The sequence below is a fragment of the Parambassis ranga genome, chromosome 20, assembly GCF_900634625.1.
Source record: "Parambassis ranga chromosome 20, fParRan2.1, whole genome shotgun sequence".
NCBI classification, from domain to species: domain Eukaryota; kingdom Metazoa; phylum Chordata; class Actinopteri; family Ambassidae; genus Parambassis; species Parambassis ranga.
In genome coordinates this window covers 12,158,824-12,171,451 of record NC_041040.1, presented here as the reverse complement: position 1 = coordinate 12,171,451, position 12,628 = coordinate 12,158,824, and the positions used below count along the sequence as shown (strand labels likewise).

Here is a 12,628-nt window from a genome sequence, read left to right as displayed (position 1 = left end):
AGTGTCAGTTTTGGTATTCTTTATTAAAATACTGCTGTACACACAAATATTGCAAAATTTGAGACAAGAACACAAGAGGGGCATAAAACATACTAAGATGGTGATTGTAGGTGTGTTGAGGAGAAGTTGTCACTAATTAACTGGAGTGTGACTGTGTGTTTGTGTATCATTATGTGTGGAATACAGTGATATGAGCACTGGCAGGGCAATTATGTGTTTGAAAGTGTGTGTCTGTTTTGAGGGTTTTTCTAAAGCACCACATTCACCAAAAATGTTTTTGTCGGTTCATTTCACTAAAACAGAGGAAGTAGTACATGATCTAACACAACCAGCTCCCTGCAGGGTCGTTGCCCCCAAGAACAGACCGTCAACTTCCAGGACAATTTCACAAAGTTCATGTAAGGCCGTCTGAAGCCAAGACTTGATTATGAACTGTCTTAAATTGACAGTATGATCTTGCTGTTTAAAAGTCTCAACAAGACAAAGGCAGAGGAACTAAGAACAGTGATCTGGCATGTTTTTGGGTTTATTTGCACCAAGTTCAGTCAATTCAAGGTTTTAAATTATCAACTGAAAATTGATCTGTGCTTCAGGGCAAACCCTTGCAGCATGATCGACAAACTTTAGTCAACTTCCTAAAACCTCCATCTGAAGACGTCCAGCCCACTCCACTGTAGCTCATTTATCTGACTGGACAGGGGGCGGCCAATGACAGCCAAACACATTCAATCATTGGGCCCCTCCAGCTGTTCGTCATCCTGAGAGAAATCCAAACCATCCGAGTGAGTGCAACAGCCACTGCTATGTCTCCAGCACATGTGTGTTATGATCTTAAAAAGTCAAAACAAATTACAGTTGGTGCCCTGTTCCTATCCTTCTTTGCCCTCCATCCCTTCCCCTTTTTACCTAAACCCCTGCTGGAATTGGTCCACAGAATAAAAAAAGAGCAGAATTGAGGCAAAAAAAAGTGTTGCCCTCCCATTTTCCCATCATGCATTTCTGCACAACAGCTGAGCAAAGAGAAAAAGCAGCTGGAAAAAAGTCACAAAAAGCATCTTTTTTTTCTCAAAAGTTGAGGGGCCCAGACCCCCGAAGGGGACAAAGAGTTTGGAAGTGAAGAAGAGAGTAAAAAGGAGACAGATAAGGGACACAGAGTGAGAGGACGGGCGGGAACAAAAGGACATTCCACAAAGAGGCAGCTGTGGCTCCACCTCAACAGAAGCCCCACCCACGGGCTACACCTAAGTGCTGGACAGCAGAACCAAAATGACCCATCCTTGAGCAGTTGATGTCACAATAGTGTCCATTAACCAAAGGCTGGTTGCTGCATATGTAACAAACACTTGGTAGACAGCATCAGGAGAAGACACCCCTTCTTCAGTGCCAGCAGAAACCACATTTGTACCCACAGATCTCAAATCCTAGACCATGCTAGCCCACCCATATGTATAAGCCCGACGTTCCAAACTCTCCTGAACTAAAACACAAGAGAGATCCACATTTATCAGTTTAACCCTTCCCACCCACCCAAGTGGTTTGTCCTTTCTCAAGAGGAACCAACAACCAAGGCAAAGGTGGGGGGGTGACCTATTTCATGAAACGGGTGCCATCCCATCCCACCCCACTGAAAGCCTTGAGTGGTGTGTCCTGTCTCCTAGTGCGTCAGAATGAAGGGGTGCGGTCTCCAACCAGTAGAGATGCAAGTCAATAGAAAGCTGGATTTCTTTTCCTGTCGTTTAATTCTGATTCTGCTCTTGTATTGAAGTCCGTGTGTGTGTGACTCTCTATGCACCCTGTAGGCCACTCACACATATTCATAAAAATAACAAAAATTAACAAAAAAATTAAAATCTTAGTGCATTGTCCTCAAAAAATAAACCCCAACTGTAGAAATAAACAATAAAAGCAGGAAAAAAGTTCCAAAATCTCACGTTTTTGTTTTGTTCCCCAAATCTAAAAAAAGTCGTCAGTCATTCGTCATAGCCTCCATATTGTCCTCATTCGTTTTTTTTTCCTTTTGTATTTCGATTTTCAGCCGTGGGGTTTAGGAAAACTAAAAAAAAATACACTTTAGAAAGCCTTCCTGGTGGACAGGGTCAGTGTATGTGACTGAGGTTCACGAAGCCCTGCCTCGCTGCCTTCGCCATGCTGATGTCATCTCTGTGAGCCTGGTCCTCCGCTGTAGTGCAATAGTGCGCTCCAGGTCTGGGCAGCCCCAACCCGGGCCCGAAGAGGGTGCTACAGGGAGCCAGAGGCAGCAGCCTGCAGCTCCTGGAAGGTACTGTCGAAGCAGCGCTTCAGGTCAGAGTAGGTCACAACCAGGACACTTTTCTCATCCCGAGACACCAGGCTGATCTTCTCAGGAACACCCGCGTCCAGCTGATTAAACACAGGATAATACATTAAAAAGGTAACGGCAGAAAATATGTGAATTAAAGAGACAGTTAATTCTAAAATTCACTGTTCATGTTCACTGTTTTCTGCTTCATGCCCATCTCTGCTGATTTATAAAAACATTTTACTAAAACAATGGCTCACAGAGTGACAAGAGGAACTACTAAAGTAAGAATAAACAACAGCAACTTGCGATAAAGGAAGTTAAAGATTATGTGTAGATATGATGCACTGTAATATGGTGTGCATATGATTATTATTGGAAACTGTCTGCAGAAATGAGATTTTATCTCTCCACTGTGTCTGTGTTAGGCCAGCTGCTAACCGAACACCAAATGTCTCGATGGAGGGAGGCCAGAAATCAGACCTACTTTTACTCTTTTCTACAGTCAGCTGGTAAAAGCATGGGGTGCATGAAGCATAAGCACAGGCCACTAACTATAATTATCGTTACACAGTTCCTTATGTTCAAGTGTCATCTAGAACAAAGAAGAACTCTCACTAACTTTGTTGAGGCAGGAAACAATGTGGCTGAGGTCAATCCAGGGCATCCCTGCTTCTGTCACCTGGTGAAACAGGTGATCCCGGAAAAGCTTCAACAGGTAGCGGTCGCCGGTCTCTGACCACGTCGGGTCCTTCTGAAACCTGATTCACAAAACATCAAGAGAGTGGTAAGAGAAACACACATCACACACACACAGTGATAATACTTCATCTAAGCATTACTTACTCTGGCCGCTCATTTATGGTGCCAAGTTTGGCCAATAGGCGAAAGAGACGGCCATTTTGCACCTCCTGAAAGATAAGCAAATGATGATTTTATTCATCAGTCAAAAACCTTTTTTTGGGGACATAAATTCTGAACAGATTTGCACAAACAGAACAAACGAGACAAGTGATGAAGACTGTTCAGCTGAAGATACAAATGTTTCTGAACGTACAGTGGCACCATAACACTGCTGTGAATCTGATTTTACCACCTGTGCAGCTGGAATACAGGCTGAGGGACAAATACATGCATACAATGAAACGACCTAATGCACAAAAAGAGGAACTGATTGATGAATCCACAAACGGTTCTTATAAGAAGAGTGACAATTCCTCCTTTAAAATACTAAGACTAGTCATCTCTGCAGGGAAGTCGAAAACTGAAACCCGTCACTTGACTTTCTATACATACATGGCACTAGACTGTTTTCTGGTAGGTTCCAGAGGACACCCCCCCCCCTCTACAGTTAAGCAGAAGCTTCATTTTTTAAGTTTTTGTGAGCAGACACATTTCCGATGTTTAGGTCAGAGCGCTCTGTCTTCCGCTGCGCTGCTGCTGAATTTGCCTCTGCAGGAGACTCCATGTCAAATAGCTATAGCTCACCTTCATGTCTGCAAATATAATTTACTGCCTCTCCTTTCTCTTCCTCCTCTCTGCCTGTCTCACCCTGTTTGTCCTGTTGGACAAAGTGAAAATGATTGAGAACCTGTCAAATCAATAGTGGGGAGGGGGGCTTCTTCCAAAATATTAATTGGTTTGTTTTCTGCAGTTACAAACCTTCACCACTTCATCCAAGTAAACTGAGAGGAAACACTAGTTGGCTAAATACAGAATGGTTACTTAATGACACCACACAAGTTCTTCAAGTAACAATTACTGTGTCTCTCAATTACATTCTGGAAAAAGTTTTCATGGCAATATTCTCCAAAAAAAACCTATTGATATCAAAGAATTTCACCCGAAATGTGGACTTTAGTTTTTAGGCCTGCATCGTCGTGTCTCTTGTTTGCAAACTACTGGTAAGTTTGTTTACCACTTGACTGACCACAAACAGGCACACAGATGTGTCTAACAGACAGCTATAAAAATACCACAATGACACTCTTATTTGAACATGCAGTTAAAAAAAAAATCCCCCTAATCATCTTCATCAAGTGCATAAGAAAACAGTGTTTTTTTCTTTTCTCCAACGCATTATCATATATACTGTACATGTGGGATAAGGCAATCTTTCCAGAGCAAGGCCTAGTATGTAATATTCTGCTCACATGACCAACTATCTAATTCAGCATATATGCGTGCACGTAAACATACTGAATGCAAACCACAGCCAAGCAGCCGTGTTGCAATGATGTAGCCACACAGGCAGATCTGCATTTTACGTGAAATCCTTCCCCCTAATGTGAACACATTCACATGCTGCATACAAATAATGAGCTCCCCAAGCGAGACGACTCGCCAGCCAGATCACCAACACTGCTACCACTCTGTGTGTGTGTGTGTGTGTACATTCAGTCAGCAATAAATACACACCACCACAGAAGACACACACCACCAGGTATGTGTCTTCTGGGTTGACGCGTTGCTGAAAACTATTTACACAATTGTGTTGATAAAATGTACTGTGGCCCGCTGTGTGTCAATCAAATACATGTGCTTGGTTTAGTTGATAGGTAGACTGAAGAATGGGAGAAGAAGTGGGAGCACAAACAAGAAGAAAAACAAGTAAGGTTTAGGTCAGTTTCACACATTCACACTTGCAAGACAAAACTGCATACCCGACCATACACCACACATCCTGTGTACACACAACTTCCCTCTTAATGTACTGAGCCAGTGTCATTTCTGCCGCACAAGACCACAACCGAAACATACATGTTCTTAAGCAATATTGTTTTTGCCGATGTTTCTAAACATGAGCCTTTACGTTACCTTGGCCAGGTCCTCTTCAATGACATCATTCCGCATCTGTGAAGCATCCAGTTGCGTGTAGAATCGGGCTCCAATCATCGGCATAATGTCATTGACGCTGCGCAGGCGAGACTGTTCAGTCAGCAGATACCTGCACACAAACACAGGTCAGGGTCAGGTGAGCTCAATTCTGCTCTGCAACAAACTCAATAATCTCACCAACAGTAAACCTTTACAGAATGTTTACTTGAAGCTCAATGGTTAGCTAAACCAAGTTCATATGTAAGCTCATAGAGCAATGTCAGCATGTCTGCAACAAACTTAGCGGGTATGCTACAACAGCTCTGTGAGGCCTGGCATGTTTATGTGATATTGTATTAAACAGGTGAATATCACATCACACAACCACACATAAACCCCCATGTGAAGTCAGCTAACATGTTATCACATCACTTTGGAAAGCTGAGCAATGCAGTTTTTAAGATGTTACATATGACTGAAGGCCACGCACCAGTTTTTGCAGTTTGAGCCCCATCAATTATTAAATACAGAACATGTTGCTGGTGACACTAAATTGAGACATTTAATATGCCAGCATCTGTTGAAACATGATGATGATGATGATTCTATTACAGTCCTCTGACTTCTGAACAAAATGTGTTCATCCATAGTGTGATTTGTGCAAACATGGGACTTCAAGCTGCGGGGAAGGAAAGTTTCTTGCAGAAGAGGCAAACTGATATACTCAACTGACAACATATGGATATGGGAATGGTAACAGAAAATTCTAGGTTTTAGTTTACTGTTGAGTAAACAGGTCCCAAAAGTGGTATGTGATCGCACTAAATAAAAGTGTTGATCTTACAGAATGAGGTTCTTGAGGTCTGAAGAGTAATTGATAGACACCAGCTCCATGGCCTTCTGCAGGTTCTCCCTCTGAATCCCAGCCAGGGAGTTGCATGCCAAGGCCAGCACCACCTTGCCCAGAGACACTAGATCTGCTTGCTACAGAAACAAAAAAACACATACATTTCAAAAAATAAAGAAAAGGAAATAATGTTTGAAATGTAATGTTCGAAATTAACCACAAACCGAATACATTAAAAAAGTACCTGGTACTGTGGCATCAGGGCAAGATGATTGGTCTGACTGTTGTCAAATGTTAAGACATCAAACACCCCTACACAGTTTACCCTTAACCTGCAGAGATAAGAGACCATCATTACTCTGTGTGCATGTCTATGTTGAGTGTACAAAACCACACGGTTGTGAAAAAAGAAGCCTTGACTGAAAATACTCTCCGTCTTCTGCTTTTAATTTTTACAGTTAGTCATTTCCACATGCTCTGAATTCATAAATGAACTCTTCTGCATGCAGCCATCTGAGTGTATTATGTGACAGTCTTTATGAGCAGAATTCATCGAACCACCTTGAGCGATGAATGAATGTCCACTGATGCGATTGTGGGTTTACCTGGTCTTGCCTGTGATGAGAATCTTGCTGGGTTCCATAACACGACAGGCCAGGCCGGCCGTGTGGATGGTGCGCAGGGCTGAGCTGAGCTGGACAATGTAGGCCCAAATCAGAGACTCTGGGAGCAGACCAGCGTGCTGCCGCGGTGGGGGAGGTTCATGTTGCCCTGCACGTGAAAACATGCTTTATCACACAAAAGCAGGCAGTTGGCTCAGTATTACCTTAAAAAACACACTAAACCTGCAACATCCACCTCCTTGGTGATCTTATCTTCAGGACACGCATGTGTCAAAAAATGCCTACTCTGCAACTTGTACCAGAAGTTATGTTTATATCTCTAAACAACCTGCAAACTTTCTGTAACATATACCACTACCCTAACATGCAGACACTGGCTAATGTCAACCAGACAACAGTGTGAGTGTGTATACTGAACAATGAAAACCACAATGTGAACACGCCAGAGGAAAAAAAAGTTTTTCTCAGAAGTCCATTCCAGAAAGAAACACAATAGGACAACTTCAACCAGTGCTTTGAGGTTTTTTTTAGTATGTTTCTCTGAAAACTACTTGTTGCGAAGCAATGCAGGCATTACGTTTTTTTTGTCCGTGTTTTTATCAAAGTCCAAGGTCTGAATGGTTTTGCTTCCCCTGTTTGTCATTTCTCTAGGTAGGCTGACAGCAGCACCTGCCATAGGATCAGTTTCAGCCACAGTTTCCTCCAGCCCACCATTTCTCACAAAAACACACAAACACCAGGTTGTTTTACTCCTTCAAATGTTTAGAAATGATTTAATCAAACCAAGTTATATTTATATTTTATATCTAAGCTATCAAGTGGTGTCATGTGAACAAATGCAGATGTGAGAACACACACCCAAGTAGGCAATGACCTAATTACCAAACAAGTAAAAAAACAACACAAATGTGTGAAGTGGAGGGGTGTCTGAGGTGGTGCTGGGTCTATTTAGAGTGATGAAGGGAGAGAGGGGGGGGACGATAACCTTACCCCACTTCCTCTTGGTGAAGTACGAGTCTGCTGCTGGGTCATTGAAGTGCCTACTAAACATCGTTTCTGCACCTGCATGGAAGTCATACGAGAACACCAACGCTGAAGGGAAAAAAAAGGAATGGACTAAAGTTAGTTTCCATGAAGTGTGCATATTTGCCATCTATGGAGATATCAAAACTGCAAGTTTTCAATGCTTATCAGCTAACTGGTTACCCTATCAGCTCACACACTTACAGTGGTCTCCGAAGGCCTTTGTGGTGAAGACCTCCCTCAGCGTCACAGAGTTTGAGTGCTGAATCTTCTTCCACATATCCACCAGCATCATGCACTTTGTGTTAACGAGACGGAAACCTGGCCACATTAAAAAGACACAAATATGGACATTAAAAATACAACATAAAGAGAACTATAACTTAATTAGAGCCACATTTAACTGCAACAGCAGTATCACAGCCCTGGTGTTTCTCGTTTATTCTAGGGAAATAAACGGGATCTGCATGGCTGCACCGATCAACAAAAACAATTAAGTTCTTAAGTTCTTTCTTCTGGAAAGGTACACAAAGTTAAGAGAAATGTAATTTAACACTTCGATCACCATTTTCTCAGCCAAGATTTGATACCCGAGTGCCTTGTTAGTCATTACTGTTATTTTTGTTATGTGCTTCTTTGAAAGACGAACTGTTTCTGGTCAACACATTTCTTACCATGTATCCTTCTTAGGCAGTAAGGCAGATCATCCTTGCTGTTCACGGCTTTGTAGCAGGAAGTGATGTAGCTAAAGTTGCTGGTCTTCTGCATGCGGTTAGGCGGGGGAAGAGGCTCAAGGGGGAACAGGCTGTGGTAACTGTCCACCTCAGATGGTACGTCTGCCAAACACACAAATGGTTAATAAAACAATGAAGCACATGATACACATTCCATAAATATCACACAGAAGATTTCATATTCTCGTGTTTTTCTGTGTAGGATTTGTTGCTTTCCCCATAACGTAATTTGACAGCTCAGAGCTTTAAGCCATAGCAACTGACAGAAACAACACATGTAGGTAATTGAAACTGAGACCCACAGAAACCACAAACGGCACGCTTTTGACCTAACATCATAAAATAAACTCTACAACAAACCAGCATATGGTCTGTTTACTTACAAACACCAACAACAAAACTTTGAAACAAGGCCCCATTTTGCTGCACACATAGCTGAATTACCAACAACCATGTGTTGTCCCCACAGAGTCAATGCTTTACCTGGGTTCTCTGAGTGGTCAATTTGGGCCATGGTTATCAGGTGTCGGTTTATCAACTCCTGGCGGAGGAACAAGAGGGCACGATATCAGACTTTGTCTCCAGAGACGGTGTTGTTTGGTGAAAAAGGAGAAGGGCAACTGGGCAATACCTGTCGGAGCTCGTCAGCCATGAAGAAGGACGGGGCATTGGCTTTCGGCTGCATGTAAGCCACATGGGGCGCAGTGGGGGGATAGATATGGTAGGTAGGAAACACCTGCAATGAAACCAGACACACAGAGCTTCCTATTTATTGAGAAATGAAAACCAGAGTGATTATACCACTGTCAACAGGGAAACATAGAGCTATGCAAATGAACGTCAAAAGACGAACCTCAACAGTATCTAAATTAAGTATCCCAACGACACCCCCACCAGCCACAATAACACTGAATAAATAAATACACTGCAATTGCCTAATGTAGATTACAAGCATCTATATTTATGACTGAAAATTTCAGCAATACACGTGATTTTTAGTCACTTTCAACACCTCACCAATAAAACTCCATACATACAGATTCAACAGTCCTTTACTCGAAGAGGCTTTGCAACATACGTACCATCCCAGCCATTGGTGCTGGGGTGTTGTCTGTGTAAAAGTATGTGGTCCCCCCTACAGTCTCTTTCTGGATTATGTGTGTGCCCTGGTCAGACGCGGTGGTGGGCACCATGTAGTTGGCAGGGTTTGGGGTGTGGCTGCGCCGACGAGGAGCGGGTGAGGTGTGCGGCGTGATTTTTGGGGAGTGGAGAGGCGAGGACCCCGCAGACAATGACATACCTGAAAGTGGAGATAAAAAGGAAGTTACAACATGTTTATTTCCCTGGCTACAAAAATAAACAAATGAAGATATATAAGATGGGAGGAACAGTAAAGGTTTTGTTTCACAGCAGAACATAGTGCTTTACAAAACAGGGAATTCCAACAACTGCTGAGTTACACAATATCAAAATTAAAGAAAGAAAACAAAAAAAAGATTTGCACTGAAAGCAGAGTGCACAGGAGAACAGGGTGATTTCTACAGAAAAAACACCTCACCTGGAGCCAGAGCTGCAGCTGTGGAGCTGCTGAGACCAGGATGTGCGAAGAGAGGGGAGGGGAAGGCCTGGACAGTGGACTGTGTCATGGTGGCCATGCGTGGAGCTCCTTTAGGGATGAACTCAGTTGCTGCCGGGTTAGGAGCCTGATAGTACAAGTATTAACACATAAGAATGACCAAAAAAGCAATACCACTCCTATTTAAGCAAATAAAGATGAAGTTTAAATTGACTGTTGATCTTGTTAGGTTCAAAGACTATGGAACTTAACAGGCGTTTGATGTTTGTGTTCACCTTTCTCCTTTGGGAAATGCTAAGAGCACCAAAATCACTGAACAGTGAGGACGTTGGGGAGTTCACCGGATCTGTGAAGGATTAGATATTAGAAATTCAAATTGGTGTCTTCACTGTAGAGGTGCTGACATCTGCCTCACAGAGATCTGACTGACTTACCATGAGTGCTGTGGCTGAAGTTCTTGGCACCATCATTGAGAAGACTGGGAGAACTGCTGCTGGTAGTCATCCGCTAAACAGGGCAGCATAAAGAGCAGAAGTGTTACACAAGCCACTCTACTATACATTTATGTTTGTCAACACAATGTTACACTGTGATAAACTGTACATATTTACTCCACAAAGTCTCTGTCAGGCTGTTACTTTATACCAAAAACAGCTTGTTTTTTTTGTACCTGCATCATTGAGTATTTAGACTCTGCTGGGCTTCCAAACCCATTGACCCCAATAAAGCTGCTGCTGAAGTAAGAGTTTGTAAGATTGGCATCGCTCAGGGTTGCACCCTCCATCCCCGGGACTGTGGAAGACAAAAAAGACTTTAGGAAACACTGACTGAAGCAAGATGTCCCTGTCAGAAAATTCTGTGCAGAAACACAAATCTCAGGTATGTGCTGCTGCACTGCTTTCCTTCAGCCAATGGGCTGACACAAAACATGTCAACAGTTCACAACTACAAAGTGAGCTACTACAGAAGATTGGTACTGTGATTATCTTCTAGCAACAAACTCTTAACTCACTGTCTGGTGTCTGTGCATTTGGTGTTAACATGGTCAACTTTTAACGCTTAAGTAACAAGTTAATGTTCGCTACTGGCTGTTTGTTTACGCTGAAAAAACACGACCACCCAAAGCAAAACAAAGCCTCATGAACAGCTAGCGAATGTATGCTAATGTTAGCAAACATTACACTTGCACATGAGCAACTACACTACACTACACTACACTTCACACAATCAGCATTTAACTTAACTAACGCCACTAGCAGTGAAACTGTTACCACATCTCCTAAAGCCAAATGTAATGAAGTATAAGCAATCAATTTAACGCGAGGTTAGCTATTGCTAACATGCTAATAGCTGCAGCAGCTAATGTTTGTGGGTAAAGGATTTCTGCCCACTCACACAGCTGTCATACAAAAACAGCAGGCCTCCTCGCTGTGGGCTGCAGCAGGCTACTGGTGTACTTGTGCTGTTGGTTTGTTAATACGACCTAAGACGACAAAACTGTTCACGAATCACAAGAGGCCAGCGTGTGCTAGCTGCACGTTATGGCGCTGGGTTGCGTCTGACTCGTAAACCCGAACCACGATGTTTGGGGTTAAGAGGCCTCGGTGAATCCTCGGGCTAAATTATAACAAAGCGCCAGAAGGCCCAACCGTAAACTCCTCCATATGGCCTCGTCGTGCCGCAACTTACTGGTTAACAGCTGCCCCTCCAGAGACGTCCCTGCAGGTCCCAGTGTGTCGTTCTTCTTGGGCACACCGGTCCCTGCACCGCCAGGACAGGCCGTCGCGGAGCCTCCGAGGGAATACCCCGCTGGCGTCCCGCCACCACCAGCCATGGATAGCGGGACGGGGCTACCGCCACCGCCGTGTAGCGACAGGCTTGCCATGGACGGATCCTCATGCAGGAACTGACACTCGTCTCCATAAAAGCAGGTTTTGTCCTTCGCGTAGTATCGGCAAAATTTCACCTTGACACTGGGTACCCCGGCACCCCCGAGCGGAGCAGCTGAAGGTGGGAGTCCACTGTTCATGGCACCGCCGCTGCCGCCACTGCTGCCGGAAGACGCTCAAACATAGAGAGACGCAGATAGCTAGCCAGCTAGCTTGCAAACTGTTTCCACTTAAAGGAATGGATAAATATCACTTCAGCTGGTGAAGAACAATTAACACTCCACAGTACTCACATTATAAGGCCAAGCTGCATTCTGGCTTAAGGAGTTGTGATTGCACATGTGAGATCCTGGTCGTCGTTGTTGTCGCTATCCATGCAGCTGCCTTCTTCGCAAAGTAGCCTGTTGTTGTTTTTTGCTCGCAGTCAGGCTGCTCTGCTACACAGCCGCTAGCATAGCTTTGCATTGTGGGTACACAGCGTTTGGCTGAGCTTACATGCTGCAAATTGAACTTCTGACTGAAGAATGACAACAAAGCTGAACGGAGAGAAGTACTGCGATTAACATGAAGAAAGAAAAGATATAAACATAATGGCAAGTTTAACCGGGAAACATGTCTTATAAACAGTTAAAAAATAAGAAATAAAAAAAATGTTCTTTTTTGTATACTTTTTTTTATTATTTTTTTTTACAAATTCTCAAAAATATTATTTAGATTCAATCAAAACTCCCCTAAATTAGTTACATTTCAGTTTTTCATTCCCCATCACGTTACAACATTCCCTTCAGGAATTACATACGTCAGGTTTATAGACCTGTGTGTGTGGTATTTCTGCGGGTTT

At 43.3% G+C, this 12,628-nt stretch overlaps 1 protein-coding gene across 1 annotated transcript; it reads right to left on the bottom strand.

The window, feature by feature from the left end:
- Nucleotides 1-4: 4 nt before the first annotated feature.
- pan3 (poly(A) specific ribonuclease subunit PAN3) lies at nt 5-12,222 on the bottom strand. Its single transcript, XM_028432645.1, has 19 exons — nt 12,081-12,222; nt 11,588-11,949; nt 10,569-10,690; nt 10,333-10,405; nt 10,174-10,244; nt 9,881-10,025; nt 9,405-9,622; nt 8,954-9,058; nt 8,806-8,863; nt 8,263-8,424; nt 7,793-7,909; nt 7,556-7,657; nt 6,548-6,713; nt 6,187-6,274; nt 5,940-6,079; nt 5,096-5,225; nt 3,125-3,189; nt 2,901-3,039; nt 5-2,379 (listed from the first exon to the last, which is right to left on the bottom strand). Exons 1-19 carry the CDS (start codon nt 12,098-12,100, stop codon nt 2,239-2,241), a joined length of 2,424 nt encoding a protein of 807 aa, XP_028288446.1. The 5' UTR covers nt 12,101-12,222; the 3' UTR covers nt 5-2,238.
- Nucleotides 12,223-12,628: the final 406 nt, after the last annotated feature.

Coding starts and splice junctions, on each gene's coding strand:
- pan3 (XM_028432645.1), bottom strand. CDS start 12,100: ATGCAGCTTGGCCTTATAAT. Junction 10,026..10,173: donor GCATTTCCCAAAGGAGAAAG/GTGAACACAAAC, acceptor TTGTACTATCAG/GCTCCTAACCCGGCAGCAAC. Junction 8,425..8,805: donor TGACCACTCAGAGAACCCAG/GTAAAGCATTGA, acceptor TGTGTTTGGCAG/ACGTACCATCTGAGGTGGAC.